General features: G+C 41.3%; 1 protein-coding gene across 1 annotated transcript; it reads right to left on the bottom strand.

The window, feature by feature from the left end:
- Nucleotides 1-4,146: 4,146 nt before the first annotated feature.
- LOC124410169 lies at nt 4,147-6,713 on the bottom strand. Its single transcript, XM_046888334.1, has 4 exons — nt 6,689-6,713; nt 5,172-6,547; nt 4,966-5,064; nt 4,147-4,887 (listed from the first exon to the last, which is right to left on the bottom strand). Exons 1-4 carry the CDS (start codon nt 6,711-6,713, stop codon nt 4,147-4,149), a joined length of 2,241 nt encoding a protein of 746 aa, XP_046744290.1.
- Nucleotides 6,714-26,571: the final 19,858 nt, after the last annotated feature.

Genomic DNA, 26,571 nt, shown 5'->3' with positions numbered 1-26,571 from the left:
CACAGCGGTTGCGAACCGAGAACGGCGTGACTTTAAAATCACTGCGATTTCGCGTTTGCAGAGGCAAAGATTTGAAATTTACAGTAACGCTGTACAATGTGGTACCGATCGAGAATTTTTAAACATACACAAACGCAAAACAACACGAAGCGGGAATATTAATGACGCACGGAATAGGATTGATATAAGCTTCAAAAAAAATGGAATGAATAGATTTGAAAATATTTTATAAATTATGAAAAGTGAAACAATAAGTTACCGATTAGGTATTGCAGGACAAAAACAAAGATAGGATATCACGACGCGGAAATAATGATGACGCTCGGAATAGAATTAATATTAAGCTCGGAGAGAAAAAGTTTGTCTGAGTTATACAAAAATTTCGAAATAATAAAACGAAAACAATAGGTCCAGATATCATTACCGCCTTTTCGGAAACACGAGAAACTCCGACTCTGCGCGTGGTTGACGAGAAACAAATATCCGGTAAACGTTCGAATTTCGAACTCCCACGCCGAGGGGTGCAGCGGCTGCACGGCGGTTGAGATGCGAGAACGGCGTGACTTCGAAAACACCGCGTTATCGCGTACGCAGAGGCAAAGATTTCAAATCTACAAAGACGCTGTACAATGTGGTACCGATCGAGAATTTTCAAACATAGACAAACGCAGAACAACACGGAGCGGGAATATTAATGACGTACGGAATAGGATTGATATAAGCTTCAAAAAAAATTGAATGAATAAATTCGAAAATATTTTATAAATCATGAAAAGTGAAACAATAAGTTACCAATTAGGTATTGCAGGACAAGAACAAAGATGGGATATCACGACGCGGAAATAATAATAACGCACGGAATAGAATTAATATTAAGCTCGAGGAGAAATAGTTTGAATAAGTTATGAAAAAATTCATGAATGACAGAAAAAAAACATTAGGTTGGAATTTTATGACCATCTTCTCAAAAACACAAGAAACTCTGACTCCGCGCGTGGTTGACCAGAAACGAATATCCGGTAAACGTTCGAATTTCGAACATCTACGCCAAGGGATGCAGCGGCTGCGGGGCGGTTGAGAACCAAGAACGGCGTGACTTCGAAAACACCGCGTTTGCGCGATCGCAGAGGCAAAGATCTAAAATTTACATAGACGCTGTACAATGTGGTACCGATCGAGAATTCTAGAACGTACACAAACGCAGAACAACAAGAAGCGGGAATAATAATAACGCAGGGAATAGAATTAATATGAGCTTCAAAAAAAATAGGATGAATAGTTTAGAAAATATTTTGTAAAAGATGAAAAGTGAAACAATAAGTAACCGATCGAGTATTGCAGGACGAAAACTAGGATAGGATATCACGACGCGGAAATAATGATAACGCACGGAATAGAATTAATATTAAGCTCGAAGAGAAAAAGTTTGAATAAGTTATAAAATAATTTGGAAATAATAAAAAGAAAACAATAGGTCGAAATATCATTACCATCTTTTCGCAAACACGAGAAACTCCGACTCTGCGCGTGGTTGACGAGAAACAAATATCCGGTAAACGTTCGAATTTCGATCTCCCACGCCGAGGAATGCAGCGGCTGCACGGCGGTTGAGATACGAGAACGGCGTGACTTTGAAAACACCGCGTTTTCGCGTTCGCAGAGGCAAAGATTTAAAATTTACAGAGACACTGTACAATGTGGTACCGTTCGAGACTTTTAGAACGTACACAAACGCAGAACAACACGAAGCGGGAATATTAATGTCGCACGGAATAGAATTAATATAAGCTTCAGAAAAAAATAGGATAAAGAAATTTGAAAATATTTTATAAATGATGAAGAATAAAACAATAAGTTACCGATTGAGTATTGCAGGACAAAAACGAAGATAGGATATCACGACGCGGAAATAATAATAACGCACGGAATAGAATTAATATTAAGCTCGAAGAGAAATAGTTTGAATAAGTTATGAAAAAATTTATGAATGATAGAAAGAAAACAATAGGTTGGAATTTTATGACCATCTTCTCAAAAACACAAGAAACTCTGACTCCGCGCGTGGTTGACCAGAAACGAATATCCGGTAAACGTTCGAATTTCGAACTTCCACGCCGAGGGATGCAGCGGCTGCACGGCGGTTGAGATGCGAGAACGGCGTGACTTTGAAAACACCGCGTTTTCGCGTTCGCAGAGGCAAAGATTTGAAATTTACAGAGACACTGTACAATGTGGTACCGTTCGAGAATTTTGGAACGTACACAAACGCAGAACAACACGAAGCGGGAATATTAATGACGCATGGGATAGAATTAATGTGAGCTTTGAAAAAAAAGGATGAATAAATTTGAAAATATTTAATAAATGATGAAAAGTGAAACAATAAGTTACCGATTAAGTATTGCAGGACAAAAACACAGATAGGATATCACGACGCGGAAATAATGATAACGCACGAAATAGAATTAATATTGAGCTCGAAGAGAAAAAGTTTGAATAAGTTATAAAAAAATTTAGAAATAATAAAAAGACAACGATAGGTCGAAATATCATTACCATCTTGACGAAAACACGAGAAACTTTGACTCTGCGCGTGGTTGACGAGAAACGAACGACTGGTAAACGTTTGAATTTCGAACTCCCACGCCGAGGGATGCAGCGGCTGCACAGCGGTTGGGAATTCCGAACGGCGTGGCCTCGAAAACACCGCGTTTTTGCGCTTACAATGACACGTAACGAAAATCTTCGACAACACAGCACGAAATGGAATTATAACCGATTTTAACAGAATATCACTTGATCTGAACAAAACCGAGTTGGAATGATCACGCTGCACGAAACAAAGTTGGTTCTGAGCTCCGCGTAGTTACGACACACAGTAAGAGAAAAACGGAAAACAGAATAAAAAAACTACATGCTGTCGAAAAAAGCACGAGATCGAATCAGGTATTATTATCACTCACAATCACTGTAACGACGAGCGACCACGAGGCGGGGAGTGATTATTATCGATGGTTCGAGAAAATGACAGATTACACCTCGACACGTCGCGGCGTCCTCGTTGGAGGATGCGAAACGACTGACCGGCGAGCAAGCGTTGGAACATCCAACTCGCCCGCAGGGGGAAGCAGCGGCTCGTCCACGAGCGAGAGGCCGGTATGGCGTGGCTTCGAAAACACAGCGTTCTCGCGTACACAAAGGCAGAGAATAAAAATTGACAAAAACGCTGTATAACGTGTTGTCGATTGAGGATTTCAAAACAAACACAAAGCAACACGACGCGGAAATATTAATAACGCACGAAATAGAATTAATAATAAGCTTTCAGAAAGATGGGATGAATTAATTTGAAAAAGTTTAATAAATGATGAAAAATAAAACAATAGGTTGAATATTCTTACCTTCTTCTCCACAACACGGAGAACTCCGACTCGGCGCGTGGTTGATGTGAAACGAATAACCGGTAAGCGTTCGAAATTCGAACTCTCACGTCAAGGGTAGCGGCGGCTGCACGGCGGTTGAGAACCGAGAACGGCGAGACTCTGAAACCACCGCGTTCTCGCGTACGCACAGGCAAAGATTAGACGATCAAACGAACTTACCTTAAGTGATGTTCGATCGTGATTATGCTAGGCGTCCTGTCCGAATAGATCAATGGTAGTAACGTCAGTTGCTCGATCCGCCACAGATTTTTAAATTAATTCAAAATTTGCGCCTATAGCCATAGATGGCAGTACCGCTCTTACCACGAGCCCCTGCACCCGACGCCATGACACCATTACATTTGAAAGCCAACAAATTGCATCTTGAATAGATCAAAAAGGGTTGGGAAAACAGGGGGGGTTTGATCTATTCGGACAAGACGCCTAGCATAATCACGATCGAACATCACTTAAGGTAAGTTCGTTTGATCGTCTAATTATGCTACGTCGTCTTGTCCTCTAGATCAATGGTAGTTGTTCAAAGTTGTATGCAATTTGTATTTGAGAGTAATTTAGCGCACACAATAATGAGACTTTAGGTTGACATTGATAACACCTGTCTTACAACAATTCTTATAGCTTAAGTGATAATAGATTTAGATATCTTTGTATTTTTTATCACAGGTCGATTGTAAAATCGCGCAAAAACACTCGATTTTTCGGTTCAGCCCGCAGCTTTTCGGATTGTTTCGATATCTACACCTCTACGATATGCCGCCGAAGTAACCGCATGTCTAGTACTATGTGAGCCGAAAGTGTTTGTATCAATACCACTTTTGGCCATTACATCTTTTATCCACCTCCGTATTGCTTGCGTTGTTGCTACACGGTGAGGTTTTTTATATGTTAATAATAAGAAATCTTCGTTATTAGGTCGCAACCTTGCCGAACGCTTCATATAACAGTCCAAGACCGTTGCTACACACAACTTTGGCTGTTTTATAAAAAACGGTAAACATAACAAGGGTTGATTTTTCCCCGGACCCGACGATTTTATACGATCTATTATCTTAACTTTAATCTCTGTGTCAGTTTTCTCGATACAGCTTAATCTAATCTTTGACAGAGTTTGTACTCTTTGTGCTGTTACTAGTGCCAATAACATAACTAATTTCTTTGTCAAATCCTCAAACGATAATGTGTCGTGTGGCCAAAGCGTTTTTAAGTAACATAAAACTGGATCGGGATCCCAAATTTCGTCGTATTTTGCTGATTGCGGGCGTAAGTGAGCCACACCTCGAAAAAATCTCTTGATCACGGGCTGTTGCCCTATATCACCTATAACTATTAACGCTAATGCTGACCTATACGAGTTTGACGTCCCATGAGTTTTTACGTGGGATAAAGAGACGGTTAAAAACTCGAGAACGCATCCGACTGGAGCCTGAAACGGGTTGACTCTTTTCTTTTGACAAAAATCCCATCATAGATTCAATGGCTTCCGGTATCGATTAATGGTTCCCTCTGATAACGATGCCATCACTATCGGTATCGACTCATGAGGAACTCCTTTTAAGGCAAACGCTTGCCCGATAATTTCCCGACAACCAGGGAAAGCGAGGTTCGTAACGGATGGAATTGCCTGCAATTATTAATTAACAAATCATTTTGCGGATGGAAAAGAATTGGTTGGGTTACGAGCAATTTTTGAAACACGGGGTACCACGATTGTGTTGGCCAGAACGGTACAACCAACACCCCGTTTGCTTTCTCAGCAATTATTTTTCTAATTGTTCTTAGAATGACGGAAAATGGTGGGAAAGCGTAAAAATATAAATTTGTCCACGGTATGGTAAATGCGTCTACCGCACACGCCTCTGGATCTCTGTGCCAAGAGACGAATTTTTTGCACTTTGCATTTACGTTTGATGCGAACAAATCTATGTCGAATTTCCCGAAAGTTGACTCTATTTGATCGTATGCCCAACTAGCTAACTCCCATTCGGTTTCGTTTTGTTTGACTCTCGACTCCTCATCTGCTTCTTTATTGTCGCGAGAACTAATATACGAAGCGAAAATCCATAAATCGCGAATCTCGCACCACCGCCAGATTTCCGTTGACAAATTTGACAACTTTGGAAACTGAACGCTACCCATACGGTTTATATATGACAACGCCGTCGTATTATCAATGCGAAGTAATATCTCGCACGACTTTTTATCTTTAGCAAAACATTTAAGTCCGTAAAATACTGCTTTTAATTCAAGATAATTGATATGTTCTTCTCTCTCTTGACTATTCCAAAACCCATGTGTCCGATCTCCCTCGCAAGCTACTCCCCAACCTGTTAGCGAGGCATCGCTGAAAATTTCCATTTCAAAATGGTCTTCTCGTATCGGGTTAACACACTCTCCGATATTTTTTGTCCACCACTCTAAGTCTGGAATTAGTTTGTCCGATATTTTCATATTTTTATCGTAATTTCCGTTTGTTTTTTGCACGGCTAAAAATTTTTCTCTTTCGAAATTTTTTGTATATAGAGTCCCGTACCGAACTGCGGGACTGGCAGCTACTAGGATTCCAATAAATTCGGCAAATTTCCTGATTTGACAATGACCGATAGTTTGAAATTTCATCACAAGATCATATATTTGATTTCTCTTGCCTTGCGGTAATTTAAGACAAAATTTCCCCGAATCGAAAATAAAACCAAGAAATTTTACTTCTTTCGAAGGTTCAAGGACGCATTTTTCCATATTTAATGTTAGCCCGGTTTTTTCAATTAACTTTCGAGTCTCTCGAACATTTTTCCGGCAATCTTGAGCTGACTGTCCAAATAACAGGATATCGTCCAGGTAGAAGACTGATACAAATCCTTTTGACCTCAATTTTTGCGCTATTGGTTTCATGAGTTTAGTAAACACATATGGTGCTGTGCATAGACCGAACGGCATACAATTAAACTCGTACAACGTGTTTTTATAAATAAATCTGAGGTATTTTCTACTAGATTTGTCCACCGGAATTAAGAAATACGAATCTTTAAGGTCTATTGTCGCCATAAACATATCTTTTCGCATTAATCGAATGGCTGTCTTTTTGTCCTCCATTTTAAAATGAGGTGCTGAAATAAACTTATTCAATTTTTTCAGATTGAGAATAAAACGCATGTCACCGTTAGGTTTTGGGACGAGAAAGTATGACGAAACAAATTGCTTTTCGCACGGTTTACATCTAGATATTGCGCCTTTTTTGATCAATTTACCAATTTCCGATTCACAAGCAATCATTTCTTGCTCTGTCAATTTTGGCTGCTTGTATTCGACTTGTGGATATGATTGAGTTACGAAAGGAATAATATAACCCTGCACCCATTGTAAAATGGAAGGGTCGTTGGTCAATTTTTTCCACGATGAGAAAAAATTTCGCACTCTTCCTGCGATTCTCACCGAGTCTAATCCTTGTGTCGACGGTTGTCCTTGCTCCGGAAGTCTTTCGGTTTCGGTCCCTTCCTCTGAGTGCCCCGGTGACTCGCTCCGGAGGGACGGCGCCAGTTTAACTTCTCCGACTGTTGCTCCCTTGAGAAATTGTTTGGTTTTGAGTAAGACGACGGAAACCTGCGATTTCCTTCGCGGGGTGTGTTCCCGAAATTTCGTTGGTATCCACTTTGTTTGGCCAGATCCTTAGAGGATTTTTCCATGGATTTGGCTGCCTTGAGATTTTCAGCAAACTTTTCTCCAAATAACCATGAATCAATTGGGCTGTCGTTGGCAATATTTTTGACAATGGAATTTAATCCCGGAACAATAAATGATTTCCTTGTTTTTGACATATCATGATGTAGGTCAGACAGAATTCTGCCTGCATCGGCCAAACGTTCAATAAATTTTGACGTGTCAATTACTCGGTCGGTACTCCCTTCCGCTTTCAGTACTTCTGTTAATGCTGCGCCAATGGCGTTAATGCCAGCTCCAAGTTGATTTTGAACAGCGTATTGATACGCATCTTTCTTTATCGCCAGATTTGACAAGGCCGACTTTATTTCGGGGTTAATTTTTGGAGCTTTAATTAGAGCGCAATTACCTATTGTTGGATATTTTTCCTGGAGATCGCGCTTTTGATCTTTCGGCAGCCCATCTTGTAAAATTTTTGACCAGCGCTCTGCCACTGCCACATGGATATCGGGGCCGCGTTGATCGTATTTAGACGGATCGTCTCCCAGTAGTCCCAATGTCGATTCAGGGAGCTCCTTTGGTAACTGCTCTTCTTTACCCTCGGTCTGTTTTGCCGACACATCTGTGTGGAGACTAGTACCTGACGAATCTCGCAGATTGCGCTCACCGCCCTCTCTGTCTAACCCTTGTATTTCCCCTATAGACTGTCCACGACTGGAGTGCGACGTATCTCGCAGATGACGCTCACCACTCTTTCCGTCGGAATCATAGGTTATGGACCTCGATCGACTTCTTGGATACAAACGATCATGCCTCGAATGTGACGCTCGTCTGTGATTGACAGCGATACGCTCACCATTCTCTTTATCAGAGCTCCACGAGTCGTTTCTTCTCGAATGTCGACGTGATCTTGATCGTCCATCCCGATTACGCGATCTTGAACGCCTTTGGCGTGAACGCGACTGCCTGATCTCTTTTTCCAGGCGTCGCAATCTTTCCCTGATTGAGTCCCTCGTTGAATTTCTATATCTCGGAGAACTCCCCGAGTACTCCTCTGACAATGAACTCATTTATATACTAAAAGAAACTTTTAAAAACACAGAAAATGAAAATTTTTCTAACGCGTATTTTATTGTGACTGTCACGGATCGCACAGAAAAACGTAATGGTGTCATGGCGTCGGGTGCAGGGGCTCGTGGTAAGAGCGGTACTGCCATCTATGGCTATAGGCGGATATTTTGAATCAATTTGAAAATCTGTGGCGGATCGAGCGACTGACGTTACTACCATTGATCTAGAGGACAAGACGACGTAGCATAATTTAAAATTTACAATGATACCGATCAAGAATTATAGGACATACACAAACGCAAAACAATACGAGGCGGCAATATTGATCATGCACGGAATATAGTTGATATTGAGCTCAAAGAAATGAAGGACGAATGAATTGAAAAAAAAAAAATTCCAAATGATAAAGAGAAAATCAATGAGTTGAAATATTATTACCATCATCTCATAAACACGGGAAACCCTGACTTTGCGCGTGGTTGACGTGAAAATAATATCCGGTAAAAGTTCGAATTTCGAACTCCCACGCCGAGGGATGCAGCGGCTGCACGGCGGTTAGGAACCGAGAACAGCGTGACTTCGAAAACACCGTGCTTTCGCGTTCGCAGAGGCGGATTTAAAATTTACAGAGACGCTGTACAATGTGGTACCGATCGAGAATTTTAGAACGTACACAAACGCAGAACAACACGGAGCGGGAATATTAATGACGCACGGAATAGAATTAATGTGAGCTTTATAAAAAAAGGATGAATAAATTTGAAAATATTTTAGAGAAGATGAAAAGTACAACAATAAGCTACCGATTGAGTATTGCAGGACAAAAACAAAGATAGGATATCACGACGCGGAAATAATGATAACGCACGGAATAGAATTAATATTGAGCTCGAAAAGAAAAAGTTTGAATAAGTTATAAAAAAATTCAGAAATAATAAAAAGAAAACGATAGGTCGAAATATCATCACCATCTTTACGAAAACACGAGAAACTTTGACTCTGCGCGTGGTTGACGAGAAACGAACAACCGGTAAACGTTTGAATTTAGAACTCCCACGCTGAGGGATGCAGCGGCTGCACGGCGGTTGGGAACCGAGAACGGCGTGACTTCGAAAACACCGCGCTTTCGCGTTCGCAGAGGCGAAGATTTAAAATTTACAGAGACGCTGTACAATGTGGTACCGATCGATAATTTTAGAACGTACACAAACGCAGAACAACACGAAGCGGGAATATTAATGACGCACGGAATAGAATTAATATAAGCTTCAAAAAAAAATGGGATAAAAAAATTTGAAAATATTTTATAAATGATGAAAAATAAAACAATAAGTTACCGATTAAGTATTGCAGGACAAAAACAGAGATGGGATATCACGACGCGGAAATAATGATAACGCACGGAATAGAATTAATAGTAAGCGCGAAGAGACAAAGTTTGAATAAGTTATAAAAAAATTTAGAAATAATGAAAATAGAACAATAGGTCAAAATATCATTACCATCATTTTGAAAACACGAGAAACCCTGACTCTGCGCGTGGTTGACGAGAGACTGATATCCGGTGAACGTTCGAATTTCGAACTCCCACGCCGAGGAATGCAGCGGCTGCACGGCGGTTGACAACCCAGAACGGCGTGACTTCGAAAACACCGCGTTTTCGCGTACGCAGAGGCAAAGATTTCAAATCTACAAAGACGCTGTACAATGTGGTACCGATCGAGAATTTTCAAACATACACAAACAAAACAACACGGAGCGGGAATATTAATGACGTACGGAATAGGATTGATATAAGCTTAATAAAAATTGAACGAAGAAATTCGAGAATATATTATAAATTATGAAAAGTGAAACAATAAGTTACCGATTAGGTATTGCAGGACAAGAACAAAGATAGGATATCACGACGCGGAAATAATACTAACGCACGGAATAGAATTAATATTAAGCTCGAAGAAAAATAGTTTGAACAAGTTATGAAAAAATTCATGAATGATAGAAAGAAAACAATAGGTTGGAATTTTATGACCATCTTCTCAATAACACGAGAAACTCTGACTCCGCGCGTGGTTGACCAGAAACGAATATCCGGTAAACGTTCGAATTCCGAACTTCTACGCCAAGGGATGCAGCGGCCGCGGGGCGGTTGAGAACCGAGAACGGCGTAACTTCGAAAACACCGCGTTTCCGCGAACGCAAAGGCAAAGATTTAAAATTTACAGAGACGCTGTGCAATGTGGTACCGATCGAGAATTTTAGAACGTACACAAACGCAGAACAACACGGAGCGGGAATATTAATGACGCACGGAATAGAATTAATGTGAGCTTTATAAAAAAAGGATGAATAAATTTGAAAATATTTTAGAGAAGATGAAAAGTACAACAATAAGCTACCGATTGAGTATTGCAGGACAAAAACAAAGATAGGATATCACGACGCGGAAATAATGATAACGCACGGAATAGAATTAATATTGAGCTCGAAAAGAAAAAGTTTGAATAAGTTATAAAAAAATTCAGAAATAATAAAAAGAAAACGATAGGTCGAAATATCATCACCATCTTTACGAAAACACGAGAAACTTTGACTCTGCGCGTGGTTGACGAGAAACGAACAACCGGTAAACGTTTGAATTTAGAACTCCCACGCTGAGGGATGCAGCGGCTGCACGGCGGTTGGGAACCGAGAACGGCGTGACTTCGAAAACACCGCGCTTTCGCGTTCGCAGAGGCGAAGATTTAAAATTTACAGAGACGCTGTACAATGTGGTACCGATCGATAATTTTAGAACGTACACAAACGCAGAACAACACGAAGCGGGAATATTAATGACGCACGGAATAGAATTAATATAAGCTTCAAAAAAAAATGGGATAAAAAAATTTGAAAATATTTTATAAATGATGAAAAATAAAACAATAAGTTACCGATTGAGTATTGCAGGACAAAAACAGAGATGGGATATCACGACGCGGAAATAATGATAACGCACGGAATAGAATTAATAGTAAGCGCGAAGAGACAAAGTTTGAATAAGTTATAAAAAAATTTAGAAATAATGAAAATAGAACAATAGGTCAAAATATCATTACCATCATTTTGAAAACACGAGAAACCCTGACTCTGCGCGTGGTTGACGAGAGACTGATATCCGGTGAACGTTCGAATTTCGAACTCCCACGCCGAGGAATGCAGCGGCTGCACGGCGGTTGACAACCCAGAACGGCGTGACTTCGAAAACACCGCGTTTTCGCGTACGCAGAGGCAAAGATTTCAAATCTACAAAGACGCTGTACAATGTGGTACCGATCGAGAATTTTTAAACATACACAAACAAAACAACACGGAGCGGGAATATTAATGACGTACGGAATAGGATTGATATAAGCTTAATAAAAATTGAACGAAGAAATTCGAGAATATATTATAAATTATGAAAAGTGAAACAATAAGTTACCGATTAGGTATTGCAGGACAAGAACAAAGATAGGATATCACGACGCGGAAATAATACTAACGCACGGAATAGAATTAATATTAAGCTCGAAGAAAAATAGTTTGAACAAGTTATGAAAAAATTCATGAATGATAGAAAGAAAACAATAGGTTGGAATTTTATGACCATCTTCTCAATAACACGAGAAACTCTGACTCCGCGCGTGGTTGACCAGAAACGAATATCCGGTAAACGTTCGAATTCCGAACTTCTACGCCAAGGGATGCAGCGGCCGCGGGGCGGTTGAGAACCGAGAACGGCGTAACTTCGAAAACACCGCGTTTCCGCGAACGCAAAGGCAAAGATTTAAAATTTACAGAGACGCTGTGCAATGTGGTACCGATCGAGAATTTTAGAACGTACACAAACGCAGAACAACAAGAAGCGGGAATAATAATGACGCAGGGAATAGAATTAATATGAGCTTTAAAAAGAATAGGATGAATAAATTAGAAAATATTTTGTAAAAGATGAAAAGTGAAACAATGAGTAACCGATCGAGTATTGCGGGACAAAAACTAGGATAGGATATCACGACGCGGAAATAATGATATTGCACGGAATAGAACTAATATTGAGCGCGAAGAGGAATAGTTTAATCAAGTTATGAAAAAATTCATAAATGCTGAAAAGAGAACGATAAGTCGGAATATTATTACTATCTTTTCAAAAACACGGAAACTCTGACTCTGCGCGTGGTTGACGAGAAACGAATATCCGGTAAACGTTCGAATTTCGAACTTCCACGCCGAGAGATGCAGCGGCTGCACGGCGGTTGAGAACCGAGAACGGCGTGACTCCGAAAACACCGCGTTTTCGCGTTCGCAGAGGCAAAGTTTCAAAATTTACAGAGACGCTGTACAATGTGGTACCGATCGAGAATTTTAGAACGTACACAAACGCAGAACAACACGAAGCGGGAATATTGATGACGCACGGAATAGAATTAATGTAAGCTTTATAAAAAAAGGATGAATAAATTTGAAAATATTTTAGAAAAGACGAAAAGTACAACAATAAGCTACCGATTGAGTATTGCAGGACAAAAACAAAGATAGGATATCACGACGCGGAAATAATGATAACGCACAGAATAGAATTAATAGTAAGCGCGAAAAGACAAAGTTTGAATAAGTTATAAAAAAATTTAGAAATAATAAAAACAGAACAATAGGTCAAAATATCATTACCATCATTTTGAAAACACGAGAAACCCTGACTTTGCGCGTGGTTGACGAGAGACTGATATCCGGTGAACGTTCGAATTTCGAACTCCCACGCCGAGGGATGCAGCGGCTGCACGGCGGTTGACAACCCAGAACGGCGTGACTTCGAAAACACCGCGTTTTCGCGTACGCAGAGGCAAAGATTTCAAATCTACAAAGACGCTGTACAATGTGGTACCGATCGAGAATTCTCAATCATACACAAACGCAGAACAACACGAAGCGGGAATATTAATGACGTACGGAATAGGATTGATATAAGCTTATAAAAAAATTGAATCAATAAATTTGAGAATATTTCACAAATTATGAAAAGTGAAACAATAAGTTACCGATTAGGTATTGCAGGACAAAAACAAAGATAGGATATCACGACGCGGAAATAATAATAACGCACAGAATATAATTAATATTAAGCTCGAAGAGAAATAGTTTGAATAAGTTATGAAAAAATTTATGAATGATAGAGAGAAAACAATAGGTTGGAATTTTATGACCATCTTCTCGAAAACACAAGAAACTCTGACTCTGCGCGTGGTTGACCAGAAACGAATATCCGGTAAACGTTCGAATTTCGAACTTCTACGCCAAGGGATGCAGCGGCTGCGGGGCGGTTGAGAACCAAGAACGGCGTGACTTCGAAAACACCGCGTTTTCGCGTTCGCAGAGGCAAAGATTTAAAATTTACATAGACGCTGTACAATGTGGTACCGATCGAGAATTTCAGAACGTACACAAACGCAGAACAACACGAAGCGGGAATAATGATGACGCAGGGAATAGAATTAATATGAGCTTCAAAAAAAATACGATGAATAAATAAGAAAATATTTTATAAAAGATGAAAAGTAAAACAATAAGTAACCGATCGAGTATTGCAGGACAAAAATCAAGATAGGATATCACGACGCGGAAATAATAATAACGCACGGAATAGAATTAATATTAAGCTCGAAGAGAACAAGTTTGAATAAGTTATAAAAGAATTTAGAAATAATAAAAAGAAAACAATAGGTCGAAATATCATTACCATCTTTTCGCAAACACGAGAAACTCCGACTCTGCGCGCGGTTGACGAGAAACAAATATCCGGTAAACGTTCGAATTTCGAACTCCCACGCCGAGGGATGCAGCGGCTGCACGGCGGTTGAGATGCGAGAACGGCGTGACTTTGAAAACACCGCGTTTTCGCGTTCGCAGAGGCAAAGATTTAAAATTTACAGAGACACTGTACAATGTGGTACCGTTCGAGAATTTTAGAAAGTAGACAAACGCACAACAACACGAAGCGGAAATATCAATGTCGCACGGAATAGAATGAATATAAGCTTAAAAAAAAAATGGGACCAAAAAATTTGAAAATATTTTATAAATGATGAAAAATGAAACAATAAGTTACCGATTGAGTATTGCAGGACAAAAACAAAGATAGGATATCACGACGCGGAAATAATGATAACGCACCGAATAGAATTAATATTGAGCGCAAAGAGGAATAGTTTAAAGAAGTTATGAAAAAATTTATGAATGCTGAAAAGAGAACAATAAGTTGGATTATTATTACTATCTTTCTAAAAACACGGAAACTCTGACTCTGCGCGTGGTTGACGAGAAACGAATATCCGGTAAACGTTTGAATTTCGAACTCCCACGCCGAGAGATGCAGCGGCTGCACGGCGGTTGAGTACCGAGAACGGCGTGACTTCGAAAACACCGCGTTTTCGCGATCGCAGAGGCAAAGATTCAAAATTTACAGAGACGCTGTACAATGTGGTACCGATCGAGAATTTTAGAACGCACACTAACGCAGAACAACAAGAAGCGGGAATAATAATAACGCAGGGAATAGAATTCATATGAGTGTTACGGTACAGGGGGACGGCAGTCCATGTACCCACCCGATGATGTTGGTTCGGGTGATATTTTTGTAGGTTCGTAGTCGTCGCCGTTTTAGTTCAGGGAACGGAAAGTAAAGAACAGTAATTACAGAATGATTATAACTTTTATTCTGATTTGGAAATTGAGTGAAGTCGATGAGGAGTAGTTGAGACAATGGTTTTGGGGAACGGGAGTTGAAGTTGAATGCAAGAGGTAAGAGCGTTGGAATCAGAGTGAGTCTTTTGCATGAGAAAATGAGCGAGGATACAGGGTAGAGGGGGATCGAAATAGCAAGGTAAGGGCGATAGCGAGTGGTGTAAGCCAAGATGGAAATAGGATGACAAGATATGGAGTGTGGGAATGGTAGGTAAAGACAAGCGTCGAGGAAGGTGGGAGAAACGTGAGGCGGGACGTCGGACGTAACACGCCCCCCCTTCGGGAAGAACATTCGGTGAGGGTACAGAGCCGAATGTTCGAAGGAAAACAGAATTTTTTGGGTAATGTATCGACTCACTTACGAAAGATTACAATATAGTTTGCCTTAAAGAGTATAGCGCCTAGGGTTAATGCGCGTTTAAGCGGGTTAGTATACATTTTTAGCAGAAATGTTTTTTTTTTTTTTTTTTGTAACAGTTGGTATGTTCTTATAATTTAAGCGTGTAGTAGTTACATATCATAAAGGTACAATTATAATTAAATTATAATTTTTTAGGGTTTTGATTGTAGATAATATAGATACACTCAAAGTTAAATGACAATGTCAGGGGTATAATTGTAGGTAGTATATATACGATTATAGTTAAATTATAATTTTTAGGGTTTTGATTGTAGATATTGTAGATACAAGTCAAAGTTAAATGACAATGTCAGGGGTATAATTGTAGATAGTATATATACGATTATAGTTAAATTATAATTTTTAGGGTTTTGATTGTAGATATTGTAGATACAAGTCAAAGTTAAATGACAATGTCAGGGGTATAATTGTAGATAGTATATATACGATTATAGTTAAATTATAATTTTTAAGGTTTTGATTATAGATAATATAGATACAATCAAAGTTAAATGACAATGTCAGGGGTATAATTGTAGATAGTATATATACGATTATAGTTAAATTATAATTTTCAGGGTTTTGATTGTAGATATTATAGATACAAGTCAAAGTTAAATGACAATGTCAGGGGTATAATTGTAGATAGTGTATACGGTTATTATAATAGCGTAATTTGAGACATTTTTATTGAATGATATTTGGGCATAACAATGGATATGTTCTTATAAATATGTAGTAGAGGGCTTAGTCTGTCCAGATGAAGAGGGAGTCGGAACTAGCGTCAAGGCTCTGATCGCGGGGCAGTTTACGTGGGTGTTGTCGTAGCTTGGACATTTCCATCATTTCAATTTCTGAATGAGCTCGGGGCAGCGACGAAGTGCGAGGAGACAGGTCCTTAGGGAATGACCTATTTTCTAGGTGAGGGTGGGAAATGGCATGGTGGGAAAGGATTTGCGGTCTTGGATGACGTGAGTCGAGGTTGTGGCGTATTCGCCTGGGTTTACAGCAAGAGTATACTTTTGAGATTCTTCTAAATAATGAGAGTTTGTAGCAAAAGAAAACTGCTGAGAGGGACGCGAAGGCGATTCCGCCATAGCTGAGGCTGGTGGTGAGGCGATGCATGTTACTTTGAGTACGGTAGTGTGTGCTTAGATCGGCTGAGCGTTTGAGCACGTCATTCAGGGCATGAGGCGGAATATGATGCAGTTACGGGTAGATTGATAATATACGGCTGTTGACTTCTAAAGGTGGTTTAATTTGAATCACTTTCTTCCTGTGCTAATTTGAGTTTATTCAGATGGACAATTTTGGTCTTATGGGGGGTGATGAAAATTTCGGCATTGATATCGTCAATTATGCGCTTGATCGTATATGCTCCTTTATAGTGGTCGTCAAATTTAGATCGGGTTTCGTTTAGTAGATAGACCTTTTGGCCTGCTTCGAAATTTTGGTTATTGGTACGACGGTCGTAGTACGTCTTGGAACGGTGCTTTGCTAGAATGAGGTTAGCCGCGGCGTTTTTTCGTATGCTGGATAGGTTGGAAATTAAATCTAGAAGGAACGAATCGTAGGAACGGGTGTAAGCGCTGGCAGGGTTCGCGTCTGTCGGAAGTCTGGCATGGGAACCGAAAATTAGCTGATGGGGAGTGAAGTTAGTGCCTTCGTGCTTCGCGGTGTTATAACAGAAAATAGCAAAGCGGATGTATTCATCCCAGTCTTTACCAGCATTCGTGTAATGCTTGACGTGTTCGGTGAGAACAAGGTGACTGCGTTCTAGCGATCCGTTAGATTGTGGGCGGTAAGCTGTAGTTCGAATTTGTTTTATTTTAAAGAGTTTACAAAGTTGCTTAATGACTGTGCTCATGAAATTCTGTCCTTGGTCTGTAAGTATTGCTCGAGGGGCACCGTAACGTGTAATGTATTCTTTCGCGAATGCTGCACCTATTGTTTTGGCAGTGGCGTCAGGTAAAGGGATGGCGTCCAGAAATTTCGTCAAGTTGCATTGTATCGTCAAAAGGTATTTGTTGTTTGATTTAGTAAGGGGGAGAGGACCAACGATGTCTAGTGCTACTTTGTCGAATGCATCGGCAGGAGTATCTGTTATCACCATCGGCAACCTGGTTTTTACTCTTACTAGTTTTTTCTTTTGGCAACTCTCACAGGTTCTTATAAAGTCTTGGATTTGCTCTTTCATGTGGGGCCAAAAATATTTTTGTCTAATGCGGTTGTATATTTTTGTGACGCCTTGATGACCGCCAATTAATGATTCGTGGCATTCTTTAATTATTTCTTTACGTAAACATTCGTCTGGGGTGACAGTCGTGTTGCGGCAAAGCGTAATTTGAATTTGTAAGTCTGCGAAAAGGTAAGATAAGAGTTTTCGGATAACACGAGGATCGAGTCCACCTAAACTATCGTCCGTTATTGGGAAAGCGAGGGATTTCGGAATTGAATCGGTCAAGACTGTTTTCAGTTTAGACAAGAGTTGAAAAATATCATATAGGTTGCTTTTATCTGATTCTTTTGATTTTAGTACTAGAGTAAAGATCTGTCGGCTGTTATGCTTGGATTCGATAATATCAAATTTCTGTGGACGGGGCGTCATAACTATATCTGGGTCAACGATATTATTGTGGGCAAGTTGTGATGATATGCCTTTAGTCCAAGAGCAGTCTGTTGATATAAAGTGTGCTGGTTTTGAGCATCAAAAGACCATCATTGGTGTCTTTGACATTGTCAGCTACCGGTATGTCGTCCAAGTTGTCAACAAAGTTCGTGAAATCGTGGGAGGTATCGGTCAAATCGTCGTCGACATTGGGATCAATGTCATGGTCAGGGTGTGTGGTTTCCATATCGGATTCGGATTGTCGGGCGCATGTATGGTATTCGGTATCCGTGAGCGAGTTGGAGCTGTTGTCGTTATCAGAGGCCAGTGTGGGTACTGAGGGAGGAGGCGGAGGGGGGTGAGTAGTAGAGTTCGCTGGCCTGGGGACAGCTGTTGGGCGTCTCTTAGCACGACGCGGGGGTCCTACAGGCGGGGGCATGACGACGTTCGTGGCTGGGAGGGGAGGTGGGGTCGCGAGAGGTGCGACTGATTTGGTCGGAGGTCGCGGTTTCTTACGCGGCGGACGAAGAGAGGGAGCGGGGTTACCAGATGTGGAAGGGATGGGGTCAGGTGAGGCGTTATCAACGGACACCGTTGTGTCGTCGTGGTGTGTGGGGGTTGAAAGCGGAGGGTCAAGGCGACAAACGTTGATATTCATTTTTGAATCTTTGAAAATATAGTGGATCATTTTGCGCACCGTGCTCCATTCTAGTTTGTCGAGTCCGCAGCCTATTAACGGGATTGAGACAGATGTTACACCATCTTCTTCCAAGGTTTTCCTAAAGTTGACCAAGGTATCAAAAAAAACGTGTGGTAAGGGTTTGTCATTGTACTTTGGCTTTGTCACTAGGTTATAAATTTTTCGGTGTCCGTGAGTGGTAGAAATAACGTCAGTCACAGTCGGATTGAATTCTCTAAGTTGTTCGCGATTTATGAATTTACGTTCTCTTAGCTGTGACGCGATTCCTTTTGACATTTGGCAATCAGCTGATATGCAGTGAGCCAAATTATCTTTTCGCTGTAGTAGGTCGGCTTTTATTTCTTTGATATATTTATTACGCATAAGAGGGAACGTGTCGCATTCTATAAGGAAATCGCTATAGGAGGGGTTGTGAATGTGAGGGGAGCTAGGTAAATCGGTAGACGAATTAATGTCATCAACTTCTGAGTTCGTCTCTGGGGTTTGTAGGTCATCTGAGCTAGTTGAAGTGTCCGAAAAGTAGCTCAGGTGTGGTCTCTTACGTGGTCCAGGGTTTGTAGAGGAATTCGTTTCTCGATGGCGTTTCGGGTAGGGATGAACCGGGTGCGGAGGTGGGATGGAGGGGGGAGGTTTAAAAGGCATTGCGGTTTCTTTGTCACTGGATTCGTCATCTGAGAGATCAGAAGAATCAGAGGGGTATATCATTTGGTAGGTGGGTTGTGAGATTTTTGGGCATTTTAGCGGGGCCGGGTTCGTAGATTCGTCTGTGGTCTGTCGAGGGCGTCGGGGGTACTGATGGGTCTCTTTGGTGCGTTTTTTCGGTTTGCTGTCAGAGGATTCGGTCGTGGGACGAGGGCGTTTTGCATCTATAGGAAGGATTTGTGCGACGTCAGGCGGCGTGTTTCTTGATAGAGCATCGGCGTTGACATTCGCTTTTCCCGATTTATGTTTGGTATCAAAATCGTATTCTGCTAGTTCTAGACTCCATCGTAATAAACGAGAATTAGGCTTCTTAACGCTTTTTACCCACTTGAGGGGCTCGTGGTCTGTAACTAAAGTAAATTTCTGACCGTAGATGTAGGGGCGAAAGTGGTTGATGCTCCAGTAGGCGGCTAAAAATTCTTTATCGGGCACCGAGTAATTTAATTCAGCGGATTTGAGTGCTCGGGATGCGTACGCTACTGGTAAGTCGGCACCGTTCTTATCTTGACTCAGAACCGCACCGATGGCGAATTTTGACGCGTCGGTAGTGAGCGTAAACGGCTTACTGAAGTCCGGGTATTGGAGAATTGGTTCTTTGCATAAACAATCACGTAAGGTTTCGAAGGCAGATTGGTGTTCGGATGTCCAAATGAAAGGGGTATCCTTCTTGGTTAGGTTAGTGAGGCATTTTGCAATTTTTCCGAAATTTGGGACAAACCTGCGATAATAACCCAAAAGACCGAGGAACTGTTTAACATTTTTGGGATTTTTCGGGACGGGATATTCTTTCACGGCTACTAACTTGCCGGGGTCAGGTCTAACTCCTGACTCAGTGATAAGGTGACCAAGGTAAACGACTTCTTTGCGCAGGAATTGGCATTTGTCTGGCCGCAGAGTCAAGCCGGCTTCAGTTAGTCTTTTCATCAATTTTCTGAATTTAATTTCATGTTCTTGTAAATTTCGAGCGTAAATAACTATGTCATCCAAATATACGAACATCTCGTTGCCTTGTAAGCCTAGCAGGACTTGATCCATGAGTCTTTGGAACGTGGCAGGGGCGTTTTTTAGTCCGAAGGGCATTCGGGAGAATTCATAGTGACCCCGGGGCGTCGAAAACGCAGTTTTTGCACTGTGATCGGGGTGCATGGGAATTTGATGAAAGCCGGAAGCAAGGTCGAATGTAGAGAAATATTTAGCTGAGCCAAGTTGATCAAGAATTTCGGTGATGTCGGGCATTGGATAGGCGTCGCCGATTGTTTTTTCGTTGAGCTTTCGGTAGTCGATCACCATGCGCCATCGTTTATTACCGTCAATATCGGGTTTTTTGGGGACGATCCAAACCGGAGAATTATAAGGAGATGCGGAATGTTTAATAAGGTCTTGCCGAAGGAGTTTATTGACCTGGGATTCGATTTCATCTTTGTGGATTTTTGGAAAACGATATTGTTTGGTGTGAATTGGTGTGTCGTCTGTCGTGGGGATAGTGTGATGGGTTAGATTGGTATGGCCTAATTTATCTCCCGGGAGATAGAAAAGATGGTTAAATTCTGTTAGCAGGTCGAGTGTTGATTGTTTTTCGGTGTCATTTAGATGATCGAGGCACACACTATTCTTTAGTGTGTCCAATCTCTCTGACCTACTGTCAGTTAAGAGTACTGTTGCGGCGCCACGACGAGGTGCACTGTTATCAGGTATGCGGGGCTCAGGTTGCCGATGTGCGAGGTCAGTGAGCTGGCGGGGGTTGGAGGGGGGGTAATGGGGCGGACGGGATATGTGATTATTAGTGGAAAGAATTAATGAATTATTATGAGAAGTGGTTTGGGTAGGAAGGGGGGATTTTTGTCCATTATTTTTGTCAGAATTATTCGGCGGGGTAGACTTAATTTCGGGCATGGCTGTGCTCAGTGGTTCGTCGAATTCTTCCAGGGTTGCCGTTGGAGATGCTATCTCTACGACAGATTCGTTGCAATTGAACACGTAGGAATAAGCGATGCCGTTCTGATTTCGAACTATTGCTTCACCACAAAGAACATTGTTGCCTAAATTAATGTGTTTAAGGTAGCCTACTTTGATATCTGGGTTTGCAACTATTATCGGGATGACCTTCGCGGTGCGGGCCTGTATTGTGATAACACGTGCGGTTTCAGGAGGAGGTTGTTCGATTTTGTTGAAGTGGATTGGCAATGAGGATCCAAGCATTACCGAGTTTGAGTTGAATGAGATAGTTGCTTTCTCTTTTCGTAAAAAGGGTTGGCCTAAAATACCGTCATGTGGGACTGGGAATGAATCAGGGACCAAGTGAAAGGTATGGAAGTTGTTATTAAAGCGTATTTCCGTTTTTGCGATGGTTTCCGTCTTTTCGTCCGTTATACCAGTCAATGTCAAACGTTCGTCTGTGGTGCGACGTACGAAGGGCTTAACACAACTTTCTTTGATTAAGTTTACGTCTGCACCGGTGCCGATAATAAATTTAGAGATCTTTGTCAATTCAGGGGTATCGATTGAAATTAAAGGGGGATCAGCTGAAGCTGTTATTAAGATGTGTCTTGTGGATCGGAACGCTAGTTGTTTGCATAGCTCGCGGGCGCGTTCTCCCCGCGGGCAGTGTTGCCGTTTAAATCTTGATTCGAACTTACATGGTTTTGGTTATCACGCGGGGGAGATCTACATTGGTCTGATGTGTGGCCTCTGCGCTTACAGTTATCGCAGTACAGTTTGTCGCCTCTGCTGGGTTGGTTGCACTCATTGTAAAAGTGGCCCATTCTGCGACATTTGGTACAGTATCTTGTATTTTGCAGGCGATGGCATTCCGTGATCAGGTGACCTCGGTGGTTGCAGAATTGGCAAATAGTCGGCGAGGTCCTCGTTCGATCTGCGGGAGGTGCGAGGGTGCTTGCACCGAGCGCTTGGGCGTAGGACATGGGTTCGATACCGGGCGCTTGCTGATGCGCGTAACCAGGTGTGGGCAATGACATTAGAGGGGGGATGAGGGAGGGGGTTATGGACACCTGAGGTGGAGGGGTATCGTTTTGGCAGGCAGAGACGGAAATTGGGGGATACATAGGTGTAAGAGGAGTACAATATTGTGCAAAGCGTTGCATTTGACGGTTATTTAACTCGGTCTCCTCGCTTTCGGCAACGCTGACGGCGATATCAAAGGTAGGGAGTGGTCTGATGGTAGCTATTCTCCACTCTAATTCTGGTCTAAGCCCTCTAATGAATGTTCTAGCAGTGTCTTTTCTTAAGTCATTTAGCAAAGCGCTTGCTATGTCTGGCGGGTATTTTTTTTCGATAGCTTTGCTTATTTCGTTTGATATTACTCTTATTCTGCATGAGTAATCGATGACACGCTCACGCGGTTGTTGGGTAATTCTATCTAATTGAATTGATAATTGACGTACGGGGATGTCTGGACGGTATGCTCGGCTGAGGGCCGTTATAAGGTCTTCGACGTCATTGCAATTAATGCCTACTAAATATTGGGAAGCGGGGCCGGTAATTTTTGATTGTGCAAATTTAGCAAGGGTCATTTTGTCTGAAGCTCTAATGAGGGTTTCCACGTGGCGCAATTGTTCCACAAATTGGTCAAAAGGCATGTTGTTGCCATCGAATGCAGGGATCGTCGGTAAGACGTCTTTTACTGACCAAAAAGATGGACCGGTCTCATTAGTTGGTGCCATATCGATTTTCGTAGATGGGCAATGGGTACGGGGATGAAATCTCAACTTATTACTAAGAATTACAACAAACTTACAGAGCAAAGATGAACACAAACGCAAGGTACAGCATGGTTGTAAGCGGCTGAAGGCAGGTGAGACTTGAAGATGTGATGTACGTCGTCCGTCGGCAAGAGGAGGGTGTAGGCGGGGAAGTCCGTTGCGTGTTGAAGAGTCTCGGTTTGGTGTTCCAGGTATCTGAGTGATGCCAATCTTGGGTCCAAATTCTTGTTCCAGCGTCGCAGGCGTCCAGAAACGGGTGGGGGCTAATCACAATTTTGGGTTCCAAAAGGTGATGTGTGGTATAGATCGGCTTTCGTCCGTATATTTAGTTCGTTGCGGGTTCTGAATTTGTCAGGTTCACACTTGATTTGCCGGCGAACACTCTTGACGTGGCTATCACTTATTGATATGATATCGGGAGTTTTGCGTATTAACACTTTTCTTGCGTCGTATATTTCCACTCGTTGCACAGTTCGTTGCGGGTCCTGAATTTGTCAGGTACGCACTTGATTTGCCGGCGAACACTGTCTACGTGGCTATCACTTATTGATATGATATCGGAAGTTTTGCGTATTAATACTTTTCTTGCGTAGATTTTCCGAAGCACTGAACAAAGGGTAGGTCGACGGCAAAACCGCTGCCACCAGAATGTTACGGTACAGGGGGACGGCAGTCCATGTACCCACCAGATGATGTTGGTTCGGGTGATATTTTTGTAGGTTCGTAGTCGTCGCCGTTTTCGTTCAGGGAACGGAAAGTAAAGAACAGTAATTACAGAATGATTATAACTTGTATTTTGATTTGGAAATTGAGTGAAGTCGATGAGGAGTAGTTGAGACAATGGTTTTGGGGAACGGGAGTTGAAGTTGAATGCAAGAGGTAAGAGCGTTGGAATCAGAGTGAGTCTTTTGCATGAGAAAATGAGCGAGGATACAGGGTAGAGGGGGATCGAAATAGCAAGGTAAGGGCGATAGCGAGTGGTGTAAGCCAAGATGGAAATAGGATGACAAGATATGGAGTGTGGAAATGGTAGGTAAAGACAAGCGTCGAGGAAGGTGGGAGAAACGTGAGGCGGGACGTCGGACGTAACATGAGCTTCAAAAAAAATAGGATGAATAGTTTAGAAAATATTTTGTAAAAGATGAAGAGTGAAACAATAAGTAACCGATCGAGTATCGCAGGACAAAAACCAGGATAGGATATCACGACGCGGAAATAATGATAACGCACGAAATAGGATTAATATTAAGCTCGAAGAGAAACAGTTTGAATAAGTTATAAAAGAATTTAGGAATAATAAAAAACAATAGGTCGAAAGATCATTACCATCTTTTCGAAAACACGAAAAACTCCGACTCTGCGCGTGGTTGACGAGAAACAAATATCCGGTAAACGTTCGAATTTCGAACTCCCACGCCGAGGGATGCAGCGGCTGCACGGCGGTTGGGAACCGAGAACGGCGTGACTTCCAAAACACCGCGCTTTAGCGTTCGAAAAGGCAATGATTTAATATTTACAGAGACGCTGTACAAAGTGGTACCGATTGAGAATTTTGGAACGTACACAAACGCAGAACAACACGAAGCGGGAATATTAATGACGCACGGAATAGAATTAATATAAGCTTCAAAAAAAAATAGGATAAAAAAATTTGAAAATATTTTATAAATGATGAAAAATAAAACAATAAGTTACCGATTGAGTATTGCAGGACAAAAACAAAGTGAGGATATCACTACGCGGAAATAATGATAACGCACGGAATAGAATTAATACTAAGCTCGAAGAGACAAAGTTTGAACATGTTATGAAAAAATTTAGAAATAATACAAAGAGAAGAATAGGTCGAAATATCATTACCATCATTTTGAAAACACGAGAAACCCCGACTCTGCGCGTGGTTGACGAGAGACTGATATCCGGTGAACGTTTGAATTTCGAACTCCTACGCCGAGGGATGCAGCGGCTGCACGGCGGTTGACAACCCAGAACGGCGTGACTTCGAAAACGCCGCGTTTTCGCGTACGCAGAGGCAAAGATTTCAAATCTACAAAGACGCTGTACAATGTGGTACCGATCGAGAATTTTCAAACATACACAAACAAAACAACACGAAGCGGGAATATTAATGACGTACGGAATAGAATTGATATAAGGTTAAAAAATATTGAACGAACAAATTCGAGAATATATTATAAATTATGAAAAGTGAAACAATAAGTTACCGATTAGGTATTGCAGGACAAGAACAAAGATAGGATATCACGACGCGGAAATAATACTAACGCACGGAATAGAATTATTACTAAGCTCGAAGAGAAATAGTTTGAATAAGTTATGAAAAAATTTATGAATGATAGAAAGAAAACAATAGGTTGGAATTTTATGACCATCTTCTCAATAACACGAGAAACTCTGACTCCGCGCGTGGTTGACCAGAAACGAATATCCGGTAAACGTTCGAATTTCGAACTTCTACGCCAAGGGATGCAGCGGCCGCGGGGCGGTTGAGAACCAAGAACGGCGTGACTTCGAAAACACCGCGTTTCCGCGAACGCAAAGGCAAAGATTTAAAATTTACAGAGACGCTGTACAATGTGGTACCGATCGAGAATTTTCAAACATACACAAACAAAACAACACGAAGCGGAAATATTAATGACGTACGCAATAGAATTGATATAAGCCTAAAAAAAATTGAACGAATAAATTCGAGAATATATTATAAATTATGAAAAGTGAAACAATAAGTTACCGATTAGGTATTGCAGGACAAGAACAAAGATAGGATATCACGACGCGGAAATAATACTAACGCACGGAATAGAATTAATATTAAGCTCAAAGAGAAATAGTTGGAATAAGTTATGAAAAAATTTATGAATGATAGGAAGAAAACAATAGGTTGGAATTTCATGACCATCTTCTCAAAAACACAAGAAACTCTGACGCTGCGCGTGGTTGACCAGAAACGAATATCCGGTTAACGTTCGAATTTCGAACTTCTACGCCGAGAGATGCAGCGGCTGCACGGCGGTTGAGAACCGAGAACGGCGTGACTCCGAAAACACCGCGTTTTCGCGTTCGCAAAGGCAAAGTTTCAAAATTTACAGAGACGCTGTACAATGTGATACCGATCGAGAATTTTTGAACGTACACAAACGCAGAACAACACGAAGCAGGAATATTAATGACGCACGGAATAGAATTAATGTAAGCTTTAAAAAAAATAGGACGAATAAATTAGAAAATATTTTGTAAAAGATGAAAAGTGAAACAATAAGTAACCGATCGAGTATTGCAGGACAAAGACTAGGATAGGATATCACGACGCGGAAATAATGATAATGCACGGAATAGAATTAATATTAAGCGCGAAGAAAAAAAGTTTGAATAAGTTATAAAAAAATTTAGAAATAATAAAAAGAAAAGGATAGGTCGAAATATCATTAACATCTTTACGAAAACACGAGAAACTTTGACTCCGCGCGTGGTTGACGAGAAACGAACGA

This window comes from Diprion similis, chromosome 9, assembly GCF_021155765.1.
Source record: "Diprion similis isolate iyDipSimi1 chromosome 9, iyDipSimi1.1, whole genome shotgun sequence".
NCBI lineage: Eukaryota > Metazoa > Arthropoda > Insecta > Hymenoptera > Diprionidae > Diprion > Diprion similis.
The sequence above is the reverse complement of the archived record's forward strand: the minus strand, read 5'-3'. Positions and strand labels throughout refer to the sequence as shown.